The following is a 22147-nucleotide window of genomic DNA, read 5'->3' on the forward strand; positions in this document are numbered from 1 at the left end:
ACAAAAGCAAACAAAAGCCCATGGCACAAATTCTTAAAGTGGGCTGTGCAGTAAAAGGCAAGGTCTGCTTAATTTATGTTTGCCATTCCCCATCATAAACAGAAAGAGTGGCCCCGATCCTCCTCTTATAAGGTTCCTCTGCGGCGCTCCTGGCTCCTCCTCTTCTCGGGTGCCCCGATGGAGAAGCACTTTCCCTGGGGGCACTCGTGTGTGCTGCGTCTATTGACACACGCAGCTGGGCGCCACCCCCGCTCCCGTATCATTGGATTTGATTGAAAGCAGCGGGAGCCAGTGGCTCCCACTGCTATCAATCTATCCAATGAGGACCCGAGACACCGGCTGGAGCTTGTGTGCTCGTCCCTGTTGCTGGAAACACCGGGTTCAGGTAAGTAAAATTTTAATGTTAAAGAAAATATAGGGAAAAAAAGTTAGTAAATATACTTACCCTCCGTACTGCAGAGTGTGATGTGTGTCTTCTGGTGAGATCCCAGTGAATGCCAAGTACACCAAATCTCATAAGAATACACTTCAGCACTTTGGAAGTGTTTTCTTGAGATATTTGGGATACTCAGCATTCCCCAAGATCTTTCTGGAAGGATTGTGACATCACCCATACCTAGGCACGGTGGGTTGAAGTAAGTATATATTATAACTTTGTAACAGTTTTGTTTTTTCACTATAAAGCTACTATTTATGTTGAGGTAGTGGTCCTGATATATTAAGCAGACCTTGTTTTTTCTACTGCAAGGTTTGCTTTAACCCTACGTTCACACCTATGCGTTTTTTAGTGCGTTTTTCAGTTTGCAGAAATGCACTACAGTCCATTTAACATGGTTTCCTATGGTACTAGTTCATATCTATGTGTTTTGCGGCCAGTGCGTTTTTGGATAGGGTCGGGGACTTTTTCCCACGATTTTCGGTTAATAGACTTCAATGGAGCTGCACCAGAAACACAAGTGGTGCATTTTTTATGTGATTTTTGATGTGTGTTGCATATTGCGGTTCTTATTTTACCACTGTATATAGCTGGTTGCTAAGCAGGGGGCTGGGAAGCCAGCCACTGTGTCCTTATCAACCAATGCGTCATCAGCTGTCCCTGCTGAAATCTGAATGTAAAAATAAAATTAAAATTTGCCGGCAAAAGTATTCACGAAAAAACGGCATGGGCCCCCCCCCAAATCCATACCAGACCCTTATCCGAGCATGCCTTCCGGAAGGTCAGGATGTGGGAGGGGACCGAGTGCCCCCCTCCTGCACCATACCAGGCAGCATGCCCTCAACATGGGGGGGTGGGTGCTTGGAGCAGGGGGGCTCTGTGCCCCCACCCCAAAGCACCTTGCCCCCATGTTGATGAGGACAAGCGCCTCTTCCCAACAACCAGGGGTTGTCAGGATCTGTGGGCAGGGGGCTTGTCAGAAACTGAAAGCCCCCTTTAAGAAGGGGCCCCCAGATCCCGCCCCCCCTACCCCTACCCATTCACCAAAAAAGCAGTGAAATGTAATAAAAACACAAGAGCGGGTTTTTGACAATTCCTTTATTAATAGCCCTGTCTTCTCTAGCCGTCTCCTCCTTCCCGCCGTCTCCTTCTTCCCACCATCTCTTCCTTGAACTATCTCTTTCCGCTGTCTTCTCCTTCCTGCCCTCTCTTTCTGACGTCTTCTCCTCCAGCTGACTCTTCATGCCACCGCCATCTCTTCCCGCTGCTGTCTTCTTTCTCGTCACCGGTTACCGCTAAAAAAATTTAAAAAGCCGCTCTTGTTCTGTTGATGTCTTCATCTGTTTTGCCCACTCTCTGCTGGCTCTTGTATAGCAATGCGGCGTGACCATCTGATGACATCATCCGGAGATCATCCGCCCCTTGTGACATGCGCGTGGGAGTCCACTTCCCGGAAGGAGCTCTGATTTTCTGGCAGCGTCCGCCGGACCTTCAGAGCGCATGTGCCACTGTTGTCAGCGGCTGCATGCAAGCTGAATATCTCCTAAACCGTACAGGTTTAGGAGATATTCATTTTACCTACAGGTAAGCTTTATTATAGTTTTACCTGTAGGTAAAAATGTGAAAGCAGGGTATACAACCGCTTTAACATCATTAAAAAGTGTTGTCGGTGGTCATTGTTGGCGGTTGCTTTAGTTTTAACTTTCAATGATAGATAATGAAATGAGCATTTTTATAGGGAATTTTATTAAACAAATCAAAGTATACAGGTACATGCTATCAAAGATCAAGATATGTGAGTAGAATGAAATAGGTGCATGTAATGAGCTTACTTTATAGATCCTTGTAAACTTACTTTATGTATCTTTATGTATCTTTATAACATTGTATACTCAATAAACTTCTTTTGACAAGGAAATAGGTGCATGTGAAAACGTAACAGTGTTGCCACTGAATACATTATTTTTAGAAATGTTACTTAAGGATACTTTTATTTCAAACAGAGGACATTTGTAGTTACAGACATAAGTTAAACCTGCTACAAACTAAAAGTTTGATGGAATAAATAATGGAATGTATAAATGTAAATTAGATGTCACCTACATAAAATTTTACTGTTTAAGAAGGTGATCCAGATCAAGATCCTGGCAGGATATGGAGGTGGAACATGATACCCCTCCCCAATAGGCTGAATTGTCAGAGCATTTTGCTGTACAGTCGTTGGATGCATCTTTTGTTTTACCTTGTTTGAATTGGGCCTACAGCCACATCTTCACAATGTTTGGGAGACATTTGAAAGATGGAAGAAGGATCTTACTTTTTGAAAAGTTTATTGGTTTGAAAAATATACATACGAGTGGTGTTAGACAATAAGGAAATCAATGCTTTACAAGAAATATAAGTGCATATTGCATATGATAGTTCAGTTATACAGGTATTCAGATGAAGAAATAGATTGTTTGTCTGACAAAGTTCCAGCCCTGCAGGTTGATTTTTGCATGTGAAGTTTGTCTCCAAAGCATATTTCATATGAGCAGTCTTCCTATTATCTTTGTTGGATGAACAACTATTCAGCCTGAAATCACCTCTTTCTTTGGACCGTTAGCTAATGTGTATGAATAGGGTAAGTTGGTCCAGACAAAACGGTGCAAATTCATATTTGTTTTGCTTAGTTTCTGAGAAATTTGTTTATGAATTGTGACCACCACAATTTGGAGAACCAACTGCTAAAATCAGTGCTATAAACAGACTACCCTGCCATTAAAAAAAATCTAAATGGTGTATAATTGTATACCTTATACACCATATGCTCCACTGTGCATTGTTGCATTGTTATTTGTTTTTTTTTTTTTTTATTCTTTATTCCTTATACTACTTAACATCATAACTTCAGGAAAAAAACCCTTCATCTTTTAAAGAATCTATCTATTACATACAATTTACAGTAATATAAAGTATACAGCACAAGCCCATTTTCTTTTAATTTAAATTGTTTGTATGATCTCCTGGTTCATAGTTTGGTTTCTTTGTCAGTTTTCTTTTAACATGGTGAACCAGCGCAACTAATGGAATGCACATGGATGGTATGGCTACCAACAATACGCAGATGGCTACAACCCAACCGGGATAGCTTTGTACCTTCTTCATAGGGAATTCTTCCTATATGGGAATAAAATATATAATGTTATAAGGTTACTGCCATTATAACCTTTGCAGTACATATTCTAGCACAGATTCTACCAAGCAAGTTATTGTTTGTAAAAAATTAATTGTAAATCTGTTAAAAAAATGTATTGTATTTTAAGTTAGGTACTATAATTAATATTTGCATAAGAGAGAAACAAAAATGCACACTCAGTGAATCCTAATCACAATAAAGTAATAATCATTAACACACTATTTTTTTTCTGTTACATAGGTACATAGTAGGTGAGGTTGAAAAAAGACACAAGTCCATCAAGTCCAACCTATGTGTGATTATATGTCAGTATCACATTGTATATCCCTGTATGTTGCGGTCGTTCTGGTGCTTATCTAATAGTTTTTTGAAACTATCGATGCTCCCTTCTGAGACCACCACCTGTGGGAGAGAATTCCACATCATTGCCGCTCTAATGCCCCGTACACACGATCGGACATTCCGACAACAAAATCCATGGATTTTTTCTGACGGATGTTGGCTCAAACTTGCATACACACCTCACACAATTCTTGTCGGAAATTCCGAACGTCAAGAACGCGGTGATGTACAACACGTACGACGAGCTGAGAAAAATTGATTCCGCGCATGCGTGAAACTTTGTGCGTCGGAATTGTGTACACACGATCGGAATTTACCACAACTGATTTTGTTGTCGGAAAATTTGAGATAGAATAAATTTTGTGTTATGGAAATTCCGATGGAAAATGTCCGATGGAGCCTACACACGGTCAGAATTTCCGACAACAAGCTCCCATCGAACATTTTCCGTCGGAAAATCCGACTGTGTGTATGGGGCATTACAGTAAAGAACCCTCTACATAGTTTAAGGTTAAATCTCTTTTCTTCTAATTTTAATGAGTGGCCACATGTCTTGTTAAACTCCCTTCCGCAAAAAAGTTTTATCCCTATTGTGGGGTCACCAGTATGGTATTTATAAATTGAAATCATTTCCCCTCTCAAGTGTCTCTTCTCCAGAGAGAATAAGTTCAGTGCTCGCAACCTTTCCTCATAACTAATATCCTCCAGACCCTTTATTGTCTTAGTTGCCCTTCTTTGTACTCGCTCCATTTCCAGTACATCCTTCCTGAGGACTGGTGCCCAGAACTGGACAGCATACTCTGGGTGCAGCCGGACCAGAGTCTTGTAGTGCGGGAGAATTATCGTTTTATCTCTGGAGTTGATCCCCTGCATGCCAATATTCTGTTTGCTTTGTTGACAGCAGCTTGGCATTGCATGCCATTGCTGAGCCTATCATCTACTAGGAACCTCAGGTCCTTTTCCATCCTAGATTCCCCCCGGAGGTTCTCCCCCCCAGTGTATAGATTGCATTCATATTTTTACCACCCAAATGCATTGTTTTAAATTTTTATACATTAAACCCCTTTTGCCATGTAGTTGCCAACCCCATTAATTTGTACAGGTCTTTTTGTAAGGTTTCCACGTCCTGCAGAGAAGTTATTTCCCTGCTTAGCTTAGTATTGTCCGCAAATACCGAGATTGAACTGTTTACCCCATACAGAAGAGACAGAAAGCAGGGCTGCTGATGACGGAGGCACATAAACTGACCACAGTGTCAGGGCTCAGCAGCCTTAATACACCGTGGTCAGTTGACATGGGCAGAAACTGGCAGGATCAGCCAGGTTTTTAGGTGTTATAGGCAGCCAAATGACACAGGACAAGCACAGTGTCATATAACATGCTTTAAAGGAGCAGGATCCATTTTTGTATTTTTTTGGGTTAGCAAATGCTTTAACCCTTTGATCGCCCCTTCCCTGCCATTGTCATTTATACATTAATCAGTGCATTTTTTTAGCACTGATCACTGTATTGGTGTATTTGGTCCCCAAAAAGTGTCACCTTTTGTCCACCGCAATGTCGCAGTCCCGCTAAAGATAGCTGATAGCTGCAGCATTAAGGGGTTAATTAACACTGACACCACTGCCACTAATGCATTAGTGACCGATGGCAATACATTAATCCTGTCCATGCTGCATATTCCAAATAGCATTGTAGATTAAAGTGGTTGTAAACATTCATTGTTTGTTATTTTTATTTAAAAAAAAAAAAAAAAAATATATATATATATATATATATATATATATATATTTTATACAAAGGTTTTGCACAGAGCAGCCCAGACTCTTCTTCTGGGGTCCCCCACCAGTGCTCCAGGCCCCTTATCTTCATCCCGCCTCCTGTCACCTGTCACCTTAAAATCATCACATAGGGGACTTTTTTTCCACCTATGTGATGAAAAAAAAAACCCAAGTACATAACCCCCCCAAAAAATGATTTTGATGCCCCCCGCCCTCACATATACACGTGTACGAACATAAATGTATGCATCAGGGGCACCCATGCATGAAATGTCAATTGCGATACACATGTTCCATACTACCGTGCACGCCAGAATTTGAGCAACACAAGACCTTCTCCATAACACTAAACTGATACCTAAAGGGGGCTTTTGAATCATCACCTATAGAAAATATAGGGTACTGAAGTTTGTCGCCATTTCATACAAAATTAAGGTTTGACATGTTGGATATATTTACTCAGTGCAACCTCGTCTTTTATATATTACCAAAAATGTGGGTAGTTTATGGCGTTTGTTTGCCCTAAGATTTCACTGTGTTTTTTTACAGAAATTTTGCATTTCTTAGACCATTGGAGTAATAACATGTGACATAAAAAATTGGAACTATCGGTACTTTATTCTTTAGGGTGTCTGCTTTCAGAAAATATATAATGTTTGAGGGTTTTGTGTAATCTTCAGGCCTAAAATTATTTTATTAAACATGTGTGCAAAAATTGCAAAAACAGCTCTGGCTATGAAAAGGTAAATTTACAAGGATGACGAAAGTGTCAAGTGGAAGTTTGGACGAGGCAGGGAAGAGTGAGACTGAGTCGCTCTACAATGGGACTCTGGGTTATACTTGCCCCTGGGCAAAAGGTTGCCAGTCAGCCCCTGGCAGGGGCTCTGGAGGGCCACATTGTTCTCCCCTCACCTTTGTGATTGTGGAAAACCTTAGACAGTTTTCCCCGATACATCACTTGCCACCACCAGCTCTATTGGCCACTTTACTGGACTTGCCCCCCAGGCCTAAGGCTGCCAGCCCTCCCCTGGTAATGGCCACAGATCGATTGAGATATGGCTGGTCACTGCTGAACTGACAGAATTTCAATCCATCTGTGAGGAGCTTTAGGAATGGATGAATTAGGATTCTACTCTAGAAGAAAAAAAAAGTTACAAACTGAACTACTGCACACTTAAGCCACTTTCACATGGGTACTGAGTCACCATCCTTTGTGGTTTGCATTGTCAGCAGTGGCAGGCCTGCGGTTAGCAAGTAATTGCGAAGCTATATGACACCTCGTTCCTGACATGTTTTGATATCTTTTGATCATCATGGAGCATTGGTATACAATGTTTCCTTAAGTTCAATGTTATTGTTTTTCCCCTTTTAAAGCCTTCATCCAGTAGTGAATATTAGAGATTAGCAAGGAGGGCCAGGACGGAAACTTATTTTATCTGGTCATTTTCAAGGCTAATATGGATAGGGGTTGCATTGGAGGTTAGTGGTGTAATGTGGAGTGTTTTTGTTACATGTTATCCTTCTGCTTCTGAGGAAGTCAATTTGATGTAATGCATACAGACGTGGTATGATATACGTTCCACTCCCAGTAATGAGGTGATTTTATTGCTTTTAACAAATGAAAGATAAAAGGGTTTTATACTATGCTAGTATTTTTTCTTATACTGTATATGCTGTATATATTATACAGTGCCTGCAGAATATGTAAGAAGCTTGGTAAGATCACAATGTAAGTGGGAGAGATAAGGCGGGTATTATCTTGAAATAAACATTGGAGTGTATTATTTGAGAGACAATAGCCACACATATTGTTTAGTGGATGCACAATATGGAAGCACATTGGTAAAGTAAAGTCAAAATATAAGAGGGGGAGATGAAGCAGGTTTTATCTTGAAATTAGAGTCTATTATTTGAGAGACAATAACCATAACCATGTAGTTCAATGGCTAGACAGCTTGGGAAGGTTGCATTATAAGAGAGAGAGAGAGAGAGAGAAAGAGAGAGAGAGAAAGAGAGAGAGAGGAGGCATGTTTTATCTTGAAATAAACATTAGTATGTATTATTTGAGAGACAACAGCCAAAAATATTGTACAGTGACTAGACAGTATGTAGGCAGCATGGTTGTCAATGACAAAAAATCTGTTCCCACTAGAGGCAGAGGCTAACCAGAACTTGGTAATAGAAGCTGGAGTCTGCAGTGGCTAGACTACAGAGGAGACACAGAGCGGAGTCATGGCCAGGCCCGTCTTTAATGCGGGGCAAAAGGGGCAGCTGCTCAGGGCCCTGTCATTGTTGAGGGGCCCAAAGCAGCTTTCCCTTGAGCCCCTTGGCATGGGGAGTCCTGGACCGGGAACAATTAGAAGTGAGAGCCCGGGAGGGGAAAGAGCTCCCTGACCACCAGAGAGGTGAGGAGCAGCAGGCACAACCCCGATGCGGTGGCGCCACCCAGAGGCTGGATTCCTCCAACCTCCTCTCCAAGCTCCGACAGTAGCCCGGAGGATCAGGCCCCCCCCCCGGGGACTGGCGGGAGGTGCACGCAGCCAGGGACTACTACCCTGCTCTTCCCTCCACTCCAAGCTCCGACAGCGGCCCATGGGACAGGCGGTTCTGACCCCCCAACCGAGGACCAGCGGGAGGTACATGCAGCAAGGGACTGCTACCCTGCTCTCCCCTCCACTCCAAGCTCAGATAGCGGCCCAGGAGATAGGTAGAGGGTGCATGCAGCAGGGACTGCTACCCAGGACAGTCCGCGGTCTAAGAAGGATCTGCTGAAAGGAGCAGGGCACCCCCATCCTCACCACCCAGAAGGAGAAGGGCCTTGCCTGCTGCTGGCCAGCGTGAACATCCTATGGAAGGAGGTACCAGGCATCGTACACACCAATACACAGACTGGGACAGGGGGTGCACAGAAGGGACTGCAGCCAGGGCTAAGGGCCCCTCTGTCTCATCCTCTCCTCTCACATCCCCAACCCCCCTCTCTCATCCCCAATCCCCTCTCTTTCATCTCCCCTCTCTCTCTCATCCCCAATCCCCCCTCTCATCCCAATCCCCTATCCCCCCTTTTTCTCTCTCATCCCCAACCCCCCCTCTCATCCCCAATCCCCCCTCTCTCTCATCCTCAATCCCCCCTCACCCCCTCTCTTTTTCACCCATCCCCCTCTATCTCTGTCTCTCTCATTGTTGTGGAAAATTTTATGTTAATGTATTGTCATAAGAGTCTCCCAGTGTCTGCTCTCTCGCAGCCCGCTCTGAAGAGCTGTCTGGGGCAGACTGATGCTGGTTGAGACCTACTAGGTAGTGGAAAACTTCCTGGTGTTTGGAGAGAGGTGTTTGCGGAGAGAGGACATGTCCGCCAGCAAAGGGCCCCTGTGGAATGCACAGAACGATCGTCTGGTGGTGGTGTGTTCGCTCTGCAAAGACATTATCGGTTTAGCGGTTGTTTGCTCTTGTCACCCCTGGTATGCCTGATCAACATGTTTGGGGTGCCATGACGTACACCTGCAGATAATCTCCCATCCATGAGGAACTCTAGTCATTGTCATTTGGTTGTATGTATTTTGTTGTGTTGTTAAATCCTTATATGGTCATTCACATCCTGTGTTCATTTCCTGTGAGGTCACAAGCTTTGTAAGAGGTGTTTGGCTGTTGGAAGACCAACCCTTGAGTTTTGGGACTTCCTGTTGATATGTTAATAAAGGGACGCTCTCACGGCTGAGGGCAGAGAGAGAGCGATGTTGGAGCTGGGAACGTAAGCATGTGTTGTGTCTGTTTGTGGGGAAGGGGCACACACCAGAGGATGGGCTACGGCAGAAGGAAAGACATATGATCAAAAGGTGAGATGCATTTATATCATTAGACGAAATTGTTATTATTATTAGAAACAGGAGATTTGGCTGTGTGCTCTGTGTGCAGCCAAATTTCGCTGTCAGCTTGGCGAGTCAGAACGTAGGAGTGAACAGAACCTCCTTCAGAATTGGATCATTAAGATGTGTTGGGGAGGGTCTGCTTCGCGAAAAGAACAAATTTTTCGTCTTTTGAGATAATGCTGGAAGTTTGATCGCGTGTGTGCGTGCCTGTGTGTGTATGTGTGTATGTGTGATTTGCATCTCAAATCTTTGTGTAAGGAGACTGTGTGTATGTGTAAGTAATTGTATGCTGTGTAACAAGTTTGTAATGCATGTGAGAAATGGATGAATTGTAATTATTACTTATGCATGGGACAAGTAGATTACATGAGTTTTGTAGAGTGTTTAATTGTCTCAAGACACAGATGGTTAGTGGATTTTGATAGTTGTATAGGAAAGCTTTTAGTTTGAAGATGGCTGCTGCATATTTTAAGTGAACATGCTGCCTGGGGGAGGGGCGGCCAAGCATTTTACAATGGTGAAAGTTGGCTGCTCCCTGTGGACAATAGAAAGGTTTTGTTTTGAGATGAAAAGAACATACAAGCATTCACTGTCTGTACCTCTCAATGACTTGTTCCTGTGAAAGCTGATGTGAACTGAGTTTGAGAAGTGGGTATGTCTCAGCTGTGTGCTTGTGTTTTTAGTGTGGTCCAGATTTCATCTACCATGTGTTCCTAAGTTGTGCTTTTTCGTAACTTTAACGCTTTTAAATGTTTGCCTAAGCATTCATTTAGTATCTCAAATATGTAATTTTTTGGGGAGAAATTTTTGGTTTTGGCAGGAAAATGGTTTTTGTCTGCTATTTCCTTTTGTTGTCTACCATGTGACTATGGTCGGCCATTTTTGTTTTTTGTTGGGGTCTGGCTTTTGTTGGAGTCACCATGTGGATCGGCGGCCATTTTGAAGACCTGTGGGCCTTCCTACAGGGGAAGCTGCTCCATTGTGTATTCCTTTGTGTGTGCAAAGCCATGTGCTATAAGCTACAATCTGGCTTCTAGGCGCCATTTTATGAATTCTATTTTTGTACTGTTTACATACTTTTCAAGGAAACTATTGCGTTTTCTGTATTGAATATTGGGGGGTCTCAGGTGTCTAGGTAATAGCATGGTGGGAGTTCTAACTCTCAGAGTCAAATATTGTGTTGTATTTGCGACAAGAGTGTATTGTTTAAGATGTTTTATTTCATGTTTTATGTAACTTTGGCGTTTTGGATATATTACATAATTGCATGGTTGGTGGGGTTGGGTGGAGACACCAGTCCATCCAGTTCAGCCTGAGTGAGTGTGGGTGTGTGTCTGCGGTTGTCCCTGTCCCTGTGCATTGTGTCTCATTGAGGTGCTCATATTTGTTTAAAGGTACCCATATAGCGCCATCAGTTTGCGCAGGGCTCCACACGTGCATCGCATGCTCACGTCGGTCCCTGCCCTCAGTCCGGGGTCCCCGGTTTGCATTCATGTACTAGGGCCAATTTTGGATGGAGGCCAATTGGCCTGCCAGCATGTCTTTGGAGTGTGGGAGGAAACCGGAGTGCCTGGAGGAGACCCACGCAGGCGCAGGGAGGACATGCAGAGACCGGGCGGGTGGTGTCATGGTTGGGATTCAAGCCAGTGGCCCTTTTTGCTGCTAGGCGGGAGTGCTAACCACTACACCACTGTGTCACCCAATATTGTTTACTTAAATATGCCTATATTTCAGTATAGGCCCTAATTGACATAGCCTAAAGTGTTTGTCTAGGGATAAGTGTTAAAATTGGTGTCTCAATTGTATAGTCAGTTTTGGTAGGGAGAAATCCTGGTTTGTCTTTGGCCATTTTTCTGTAGGCCGGGTTTCATCCACCATTTTCCTGTGGACTGATTTTCGATTGCTGCAACTGCCTTTTTGTTTCTGCTGATTTTAGTCTCAAGCAAAATATCTCTGGTTTTGTACTGAATTCCATTTCCAGTAGAATCATTTAGGTTTTTATTCCAGTTGTTTTAAAGAAGTTTATGTTTCTAGTGAAGAAATCTCGATTTTGGCGGGATCAACAACTAAATTTCATGTGTCAATGGCGCCATTTTGTTTGTGGCTTGCAGTGGAAGGGAAAGACTTTGGTTGAACTCCTTCAGCCGTCTTTTTGCAGGAGTTTCAGTTTTTGGCTTTTGTTACATTGTTGTGTGGTATTTTAGTCTCAAAACTTGTGGTTTGACTTCCCAGGGGATATGTGAATCAAGGGGGATTCCCTCCCATTTGCAATATGGGGGTTTATTCCACCCACTCCTGGACAAAAGTTTTTATTTGTTGATGTTAGCCATAGATTTTTTCTAATGTCTTGATAGACAAAATATGAAGCTATTAAAGGCTTCCCCTCCCCTCCCCCTCCCTCTTCCTACTCAGGTGTGCAACAGGAAGTTGGTGGGAGGGGGTTGGGGTCTTTTGACTTGTGTTTGGAAGGACAAAATCATTTTTAAATTAAATTAAATTAAATTAAGGTTTATACTGTAATACAGTTTTGGGTAGAGAGCAAACAGGAGGCATTCAAGTTATTGTTGTAATATCTAGGTACAGATAGAAGCCATAATATTGTTTTGAATAGTGGAGGATTTCATGGTGCTTTGTAGTTTGTCTGACAACACATTTATAGGGCCGCCGATAACCGGTTGTAGAGCATGTAAATGTGAGGAGTAGTACGCTAACAGCCCCGCTCAGGCCATGTATGATAATCGGAATGCGGGGGTCGATTATGGTGATAAAGGCGCAAACCATAATCGCTCCGAAAATAAAGCGCAGGGTTCTCTGAACGCAGAGTTCGCCAAAAAAGCGATCCAAATCGTCATGGGTAATGTGCCGTCCATGTGTTGGAGGAAAAAATGAGGCTCCACACCAGTCAGACAGCTGCACCTCACATGAGATCTGGTTTGGGGCTCCAGACATGAGACCCCTTAAAGATTGGCAGATATGGTCAGAAGGTACAGTAAGATGTATTCCTTTGGAAGGTACTTTTGATGTCTGGAGGTACGAGACCCCAGAATAAAAATACCTTGGAAGTAGTTCAGCTGTGGCTTCACAAATCTGTAATGTTGAGTGAGTTGATGGATGCGTAGTACACGTTTGTGTGATTAAAAATACACAGGTCTGTTTTTGAACTTTGTGTGGCTGGTCCATGCAAAGATTTCAAAATGCTCTCGTGCTTTTCAAATTGTATTCTTTTTCTATCGCTAAAAGAGTGAAGGCAGCATTCCATCTGATCGTTTTTATTTTTTTTTCATTTTCGTTTTTGGGAACTATGAAATATCTCCCCCACATTTGTATCTAAATGTTTGTCTTTGTTTCATTGTCTGTATGTGGTAACAAGATGTTTGAACCTACCGCGACAGCCCTCTTGCGTGTCGCGGCTGTTGTATTTTAGTAAAAAAACGTGAAAGTAAGATTTACAGAGGGTTTAGTTATTATCGGTTTTGTGGAATGTCAAGTGACAATTTGCCAATGTACAGTACACGAATGTTGTATTGTTTACCATTCTTTGAAAGATAGAGTTAATAACTTTTGTTTATAAGTATCTTTTCAGGTCCAAAGAGTTTCTAAAAGTGTATGTACAGGTGTATAAGAAGGTAAAAGTATCATAGGCTATTTCATTGTTTTATTCTGTACCCTTCTAAACCCTGCATGTCTTCCTCCAGCTTGTAATGAGGAGGGAAGAAAAGGGGGGATGAGAGTGGTGAGAATGACAATTTTTCAAACCAATAATACTAACCTTTGTAATTCTAACCAAGTTTGTGCCAAGACTGTCTTTCTTTGATAGAATTTGAATCAGCAAGCAGCAGCCTGGTGAAAGAGGCTCCCATCCCAGATGCTAAGAACCTTTTTGTCACCGGTTCCAGGTATTACACCCCAGATGGTAAGCCACGCACAGGTTATGCAGTGACCACCGTCCCAATGTCTGAGTTATTGTCATATGAGGTTTGTTTGGAGGTCAACCAAAAACAGAGTTGTACTTTCCTCATTAGCTGTCACCTGCATTCCCAGTTGATGGGGTAGGTGCAATCACTGTAACATGAACTTCAAAAGGTCCACCACAGGGTTCACGAGTCCATCCTGGACCCTGACACAATAACCAGTTTACATTCTTTCCAACCAGGTGACTGGGTCATTGTAAAGAAGCTTGAGGGATGAGACCACGCCAGCCACTGCAAGAAGCGGATCAACCACAAAGAGTAGAGAAGTATCTTCATTAATTTATATTTTTTTGTTTAATAAATTTTGGCAAGGGTAACGATGAAAAGCATCCCAACTAGCTAAGAAAGAGAACAGGACACATGGTCGGGTATTAGTGCCCCATCGATGACGGCGGTACATGCTATATGTGACGTTCATATTGGTGTGAGGAGTTTTGACAGACTAGTAAAATCCAAACAGACACCTGTCAATAGAACTTAACAAAACATTTCTAGAGGGTAAAATTAGTATAATTTTAACAATAGCTCTGGTTCTTGCCAGCTTTGGTATCGGGATACCCACAAGTGTGCTTCAACTGCAGTTTGGTATTAATGCGGATCTACAGCTTATAAGGTAATTTCCCGTAAGGCAAGAGGTTTATGTGTGCTGCTGAAACTCGTCCCAGCATCTTATGTCGCGGCCGATCGTGAGGATCTGATGGCGCGAGAGAAGGTAAGAATGGCAGGGACAGCTGGAAGAGAATTGCTTGTACACAGTGGGGACTTGAGCTTTTGAAACACTTGCATGTAACTGTTGAAGCTACAAGGAAGTTCCCACAGTCCAAGGGGGTTTCTGGGAAGTAAAGATTGTTATATCTGGATCAGGGATAGTAGTGACAAAGTTCAGACCCATATGGATAAGGTTTAGATCCCTACAAGGCAATGCCAGAGCTATAGTTAGTGAAGGTTGGAATCCTTTTAAGGGTTTGGGAATCGGGGATTTAATTATTTTATTTTGCAGCGGATCATAGTGAAGGAAGTAGGGGTATATATACTCATGTTGTTTTTGTTTCTATTCCTTCTATATGCCATGATAAGGGACTCCTGTTGCCTGATTGGACGCGTGACCAGAGCCTGAGTAGATGACCACATCTTCCCTGATGAGATGCCCCCAAGCACGACCCACGTATAAGACACAGAGGATCCCAGAACGACCGGCGACTACTACAGCTCACCACGTCATCTTCAACCGAGTCTACATGTCAAGCCGTGTTTTACTTTTTATGGACTAAGAAGATCAGGATTCATCGAGGGACACATGGGATCATATGACAAGAGGAGGGACTGTTGTGGAAAATTTTATGTTAATGTATTGTCATAAGAGTCTCCCAGTGTCTGCTCTCTCGCAGCCCGCTCTGAAGAGCTGACTGATGCTGGTTGAGACCTGTTAGGTAGTGGAAAACTTCCTGGTGAGAGAGGTGTTGGCGGAGAGAGGACATGTCCGCCAGCAAAGGGCCCTGTGGAATGCACAGAACGATCGTCTGGTGGGGGTGTGTTCGCTCTGCAAAGACATTCTCGGTTTAGCAGTTGTTTGCTCTTGTAACCCCTGGTATGCCTGATCAACATGTTTGGGGTGCCATGACGTACACCTGCAGATAATCTCCCATCCATGAGGAACTCTAGTCATCGTCATTTGGTTGTATGCATTTTGTTGTGTTGTTAAATCCTTATATGGTCATTCACATCCTGTGTTCATTTCCTGTGAGGTCACAAGCTTTGTAAGAGGTGTTTGGCTGTTGGAAGCCCAACCCTCGAATTTTGGGACTTCCTGTTGATATGTTAATAAAGGGACGCTCTCACGGCTGAGGGCAGAGAGAGAGTGATGTTGGAGCTGGGAACGTAAGCATGTGTTGTGTCTGTTTGTGGGGAAGGGGCACACACCAGAGGATGGGCTACGGCAGAAGGAAAGACATATGATCAAAAGGTGAGATGCATTTATATCATTAGACGAAATTGTTATTATTATTAGAAACAGGAGATTTGGCTGTGTGCTCTGTGTGCAGCCAAATTTCGCTGTCACTCACCCCTCTATCTTTCACTCACCCCCTCTCTCTGAAAGACAAAACCAGTGAAAATCCCCAGCTCAACTCAGCAATCCTATCTGTTCCAGCTCTCTCTCCTACACCCTTCTCTGTCTCTCTCTCACCCTCTCTGTCACACCCCCTCTCTTTTACCGACCCCCTTCTCTCTCACACCCCTCTCTTTTGCCCCCACCTCTCTCACCCCTCTCTTTTCACCCACTTCTCTCTCTCACCCCCCAAGCTCACCCTCTCTTGCTCTCTAACCCTCTACTTTTACTGATCACACCCTCCAATCCCCCCCAATGCTACTGATACCAATCCACCCTTCACCACCACCATTGCCCCCCAGTCCCAGCAACCAATGGGTGAGTGGTAATGATGTGCAGTAACCTCTAGCTATCAGCAAGTAAAATTATGTGCTGTAACCTCTAGCAACTAATCAGTGAGCAGTAATGTTTTGCTTTAACCTCTGGCAACCAATCACAATTGCTGCCTGATCTGCTGCACTAAACTGATTTGGAGTTTAGCTGCTATTTACTGTATGTTTCAAAGCAGGTGGAGAGCAAAATTGCATTGGGAGGGCCCAAAGAAAATGTTTGGCCAAGGTCCAATCAATATTAAAGAGGGCCCTGGTCATGGCGTGGAAAAGGAAACTGTTGAAGCTGGATATTCAATGGCAAATGAAGGGAATGGGGTCAACATGCCCGCTCATTCAGCAAAGGTCTGAGCCCTTAGAAGTACCAAGGCTCAGGGTCTAAGGAGCGAGTGATAGGTTTCGCTGCTGACGACGCACATATTGTAGTCCTCGGACTCACCCAAGCAGGCAGTTACAGGAGAATGAGTACAGATATATAGGGATGATTTTCTTGTAGCACTGGGGTTCTGGGTTTGCTAGGAGTAGTAGCAACTGGTTTCTTGTAACACTGGGATACTGGGCTCAGAGAGATAGTCTCTAGAGTACAGGAGACACACAGGTGTAGGGAGACTGGATACATGCTGGAGTTCCCTGAGAATCACGCAGGTGCTGGTACCAAGTTAACTGGAACACACAAGGAAACACACGGTGATAGAATGCAAGTTTCTGGCTGGTATACACAGGCAGTCAAAGAGGTGAAGGAAGATGGGATGTTGGCTGGGATGCACAAGGGAGTTACAGGTACATGTATGCTGGTTAAAGGTTGGAGCGAACAGAGAGCCTCACAGGTGCCTGGGTGCAAGTTGCTGGCTGGAACCCACAGAGAATGACACAGGTACTCTTTTCAATTTGGAACAAACAGGGTCACAGAGAATCACTGGAGACACTCCCAGAAAGCCACTTGGAGACACAGGGAACTTGGCAGCTAACATGGAGACGCTATGAATGCCAAGCAGCATGCGCTATTTAAGATAGAGCCTGACCTTGGATTGGCAGAGATGTCGGTGGTTGCTGATTTGTTGCACACCATTGGCCCTGTACAAGAGGGGAAGACTCTGCATTGAACATGGCACAGGTGAGTGTGACATTGGTAGGGCCCCAATGTAAGAAGGAGAGCAAAGGAAGGTTTTATCTTGAAATATACATTAGAGTGTATTATTTGATAGACAATAGCAATTAGTATTGTTTGGTGACTGGTCAGTATGTAAGCAGCACAGTAAGCCTGCATTGTAAGAGGGAAGGGTAAGGCAAGTTTCATCTTGAAATAAACATCAAAGTTTATTTTCTGAGAGACAAAGCCACAAATAATGTACACTCGCCGGACAATATTTAAGCAACTTGGCTTTGCCGCAATGTAGGAAAGAGAGACAAGACATCTTTTAGCTTGAAATAAACAGAGTGTATTATATGGCAGGCAATAGCCACACATTTCTTGAGTGCTAGAGCACTGGAACAGGCCACCAACTTCTTGGTGTAATTCAGGATTTGTACTGCAGCTAAGGTCCAGCTGTGGAAACACTTTGAGGCAACTTTACAGTGCTAGAACACTAGAATAGGCTGCAAAGCTTGACACATAAAGCAGATTTACTCTGCAGCAAACATTATAAATTTGAAGCTGAGGTCCAGCTGCAGAAACATTGTGTGACACCTTTACACTGCTGGAGCACTGGAATAGTCCAGGAGAAGTGTCCAGAGCTAGTAAAGCTAGCAGGTATCAATGATGACACTGAACATTTTAGTCTGAAGCATCAGCAGCAAGAGTTTTGTACTCATTAGTAACCCAAGACATCTTCATTTTAATGAAAGTGCTCTTGTCCACACTGACAGAGAATAAGTTTATTCACCTCTCTATAACAAAATTGCATATTGCTCTACAACACGTTTTAGTGGCCCTAAGCCACCACTAAATATAAGCATGCATCAGAATAGTAACCTGATAAAATTCAATGCAGCAGCAAGCCATCCTCTTCCTCTTGCTGATGTCCCTCTAGTATCCGGTCTATCAGGCCATGGAGTATGTGCTCCAGGAGGGGCAGTAGATGGATTGTGTCACTATATCCCACCTTGTCATGGCTCACTATTCTGGTTGCCTCTTCAAAAGGTGCCAAAATGCTGCATGCCTCCTGAATGATGAGCAACTGGCTTGGCAAAAAGAACTCCAGCTCCCCAATGCCCATCCTTGTATCAAGAAGGTGTCACAAATTAGGCAATTGGCAGGCAGCTTGTGTTGTGCTGCATTTCTGCTAGGCAAATACTGTTCTGGCCTAATGAAGGATCTCCTGGAAGATATGGTATTTAACCATAAACTGCTGCATCACCAGGTTGAAGACGTGCCAAGCAAGGTATGTGTGTGACTTTTCCCTGATAAAGGGTGACCAGCAGGTTATTGCTGTTGTCACACACAACTAAGACTGAAGAGCTGCCATAAGTTCTTGCCTAGTGTGTCTCCTGTCCCCCAGACATTCTAGCTGCAAAACAACATAGCAGAGTTTAGCCTGGGAGACTGCATTTGTTCTGGTCCACTTGGGAGGGACTGATAGCTCAGAGGAGTTGGAGGATGAGACTGGAGGAAGGGGTATAGATGAATGTGCTGTCACCAACATAGTGGTGAGCCACATCCTGTATCCTTCCCAGCTGCAAGAAAATTGACCCAGTGTGCCATAAAGAATATGTAGTTTTCCTGTCCATGCTTGCTAGACCACATGATCCAACAACACAGAAATGTTATATTCCACATGTTGGTAGAGAGCAGAGATTGCCTTCTGGGCAAAACACTGGCAGCTGGGTACCTGCAACTATGGTACAGCACAGGCCATAATCTTATGGAAGGAGGGTTAATTCTATGAACTGGAATGGAAGCAGCTGCAAAACCAGCAGTTGTCTCAATTTGGCATTAAGGTGCTGGGCATGGGGGTGATTTTGGGATATTTCTTTTCTTTTGTTTAAGCAGCTGCACCTACCTTTGGGGGTGGGTGTATTAGAATTGTGATCAGGTTCAAGCCTTTGCTTGACCCATGACCCCTTTTCCTGCTTGATATGGTGTATACTAATGGGGCGTACACACGGTCGGACTTTTCGGCTACAAAAGTCAGACGGATGCTGACGGACTAAGTCCGGCGGACAATCCGATCTTGTGTGGGCTTCCCCGGACTTTCAGCGAACTTTTCCAGCCGCAAATCTGATGGACTTTAGATTTGGAACATGCTTCAAATCTTTACGTCGTAACTCCGCCGGACCCCGAAATCCGGTCGTCTGTATGCTAGTTTGGTGGACAAAAAAACGACGCATGCTCAGAAGCAAAAACTAAACAGAAGCACTCGGTCTAGTAAAACTAGTGTTCGTATTGTAGGTAGCACATTCCTCACGGTGCAAATTCTGTGATCGTTGAATGCAGCGCATTTAATGTCTTCTTTAAAATAATGCTATGATAACGAAGATGTTTTGCTGTTCCTATTCACACAGAGTTCTCCCAATCTGATTTCTGGATTCTTTTTCTCTTTGATCTCATGAATGATATAGTATTTTTTTGAAAAGCCATATCTCCATACTTAATACAAATTTTTACACTTTTTATTTTTGGGGGAGTCATCTTTTATTGTAGATTTTATCCTGTTTTTTTATGATTATTGTCGAAATTATTTTAGCTTTATCTAATTTTTTTTTTTTTTGTGTGTTTGTAAAGTTACCACAAAGAACCATTTTGATTTTGATTTTTGTAGTTCTTAAATTGATCACAAATACATATTTGTTTTATTTATTTTTTGTTTTAATTTTGTTTGTTTTAAGTTACCACAAAGAACCATTTATTTTTGTATTTTGATTTTTTCTTTGTATATAAAGTTAACACAAAAGAACCTTTGAACCTTTTTTGGTTATGTATATATATTTTTTTAGTTTTTTAAGTTACCACTAGAACATTATATTTTTTTGGGGGGTGTTTTTGCAACCTCAAGGAGATTGTTGTCCCTTGTTAATTTGACACTGTCTCTAAATCAATGATGTTAATTAAAACACATAAAGTCTTTTCATAAACTAAAATATCCATTTATTTATGGTAAAAAGAAAATAAAGAGGAAGTCAGCGCTGGAAAAAGTCTGTGGACAAGAAAATTGGGATCTTGAGGAGTCCATATAAGAGGGAGCACAATCTGGTCCAGGAATCCCAGAGATCAACAGCAGCAGCAGATGATATAGATGTCCCCAGACTGTGGTACTACAACAGCCTCCGTCTTCTGTCAGACCAGACTGAACCCAGGCCATCACTTTCTTCTCTTCCCTCCAGCCTTCCTTGGAGGCTGTGGCTCTGGTGGTTGAGTTGTGGCAAGAGGAGAAGGAGGAGGAGGAGGAGGGGGGCTGCCTCATGTATTTGTGTGTTGGCAGTTAGCTCGCCGTTCAGTCCCTTGTGTATCATTTCTGCAAAAAGTTTTTCACAAATGAGGCGTTGGCCCCACTCCATTTGAAGCAGCCTGCTGGCTAAATAGCACCCATAGGCCTCTTCAACTTCGGGTGGGCTCTTCAAAAAATTGGTGGCCTCTCGCATGAGGCGCAGGGATGCCTCTTGTGTCACCATCCCCTTCCTGGCCCTTTTTGTAGGAAGACAGAGGGGAGCCACTTAGGTTTGGGTCAGGCTCCTACTGGGCCCAGCCACCTCCTGCCTGACACTGGGTCCGGCCTCCTCCAGGATGACACTGGGTCCTGCCTCCTCCTGGATGACACTGGGTCCAGCCTCCTCCTGGCTGTCCCTGGGCCTGGCCTCCTCCTGCCTGTAACTTTCCCCACTTTCCTCCTGGCTGACCTCATCCTGTGTATAAAAAAGGACATAGTTTTAGTTGTTTGTTTTTGGTTCATAAATGACACACAATTTGCTTCTCATGACTTGCAAATTCAATGTTAATACATCTATTAATAAAAGAGTCTAGAAATCAGACACCATAATTTTTTAAAGCTGGTGACAAACATATTTGACCACTACTGTCAATTGATATGTATACATCATTTTTAGGCGAAAATTATTTTAATCAATTATAACATCTAGTTAACATCATTAATATTAGGACAGTAAATATTTTTGAAATTAATTTACCTGACTCCAGATGGTCACATCCAGTTCTTCCAGGATGGAAGACCCAGCTTGGTCCTCATCAGCCTCTGCTGGGGTGGAGGGAAGGGTGCATGGAAGAGTGCATGGAAGGGTGGAGGGAAGGGTTGAAAGTGATGCCCTGGCTTCAGTCTGGTCATCAAGAAAACATAGTTTATGGTAGTACCACAGCCTGGGTACATATACATCATCTGCTGATGCTCCTGATATCAAAGAATTCTGGATCTTGTTATGCTCCCTCTTATACATGTTCCTCAAGATCCCAATTTTCGATAACAACATCTCCATCATTGCTTCTGGGATGTACATCTGGACAAATGTTAGAAGTCTTTCCAGCGTTGACTTCCTTACATGTTTCAGATAATATTGAGGGTATTTTACCTCCCACAGATTCCTCATCTCTCTGTATTGATCGATAAAAGCCGTCAGAAATTCAGGCTCCTTAAATTTAGCAATCATAATTTCTGTAAAAGATAAAGACACAAGACAAAAAACGCTTATGTTTCTGCTAAACCCTCATCATCTTATCCCAACATAGGCCTCATCAATCTGTCAAGCCATATAGGCTGCTTGCTAAAAAGTTTTTACAAAATTTGAAAATGTAAATTTACCTTTGTTTTCTAGCGTCCCGGTCCACTATCAATTACGCACAGAACGCACGTCAAACTCCGCCTGCTTTGCCCGCCCCTGACGTTCTTTTTCTTTACGCATATTTTCAGCCCCTTGTCTTTACGCACAGAACGTACATACGACACATGCGTAATACCTCTCTTTATACACTGCACATGTGTGAAACTCCGCCTGCGTCGCCCGCCCCTGACGTTCTATTTTAACGAATAATCTCTGCCCCTTGTCTTTACGCACAGAACGTACGTACGACACATGTGTAATACCTCTCTTTATACACTGCGCATGTGTGAAACTCCGCCTGCGTCGCCCGCCCCTGACGTTCTAGTTTAACGAAGATTCTCCGCCCATTCTTTGTACGGTGCGTAGTGGGATGA

At 43.3% G+C, this 22147-nt stretch overlaps 1 protein-coding gene across 1 annotated transcript in view; it reads right to left on the minus strand.

The window, feature by feature from the left end:
• Positions 1-3415: 3415 nt before the first annotated feature.
• Positions 3416-22147, minus strand: part of LOC141144710 (sodium-dependent neutral amino acid transporter B(0)AT3-like) — a 339059-nt gene continuing 320327 nt past the window's right edge. The window contains exon 12 of the mRNA XM_073630653.1: positions 3416-3595. Within this exon, the coding sequence (XP_073486754.1) occupies positions 3416-3595 (180 nt within the window). The remainder of the gene's footprint in view (positions 3596-22147) is intronic.

The sequence above is a fragment of the Aquarana catesbeiana genome, linkage group LG05, assembly GCF_042186555.1.
Source record: "Aquarana catesbeiana isolate 2022-GZ linkage group LG05, ASM4218655v1, whole genome shotgun sequence".
NCBI lineage: Eukaryota > Metazoa > Chordata > Amphibia > Anura > Ranidae > Aquarana > Aquarana catesbeiana.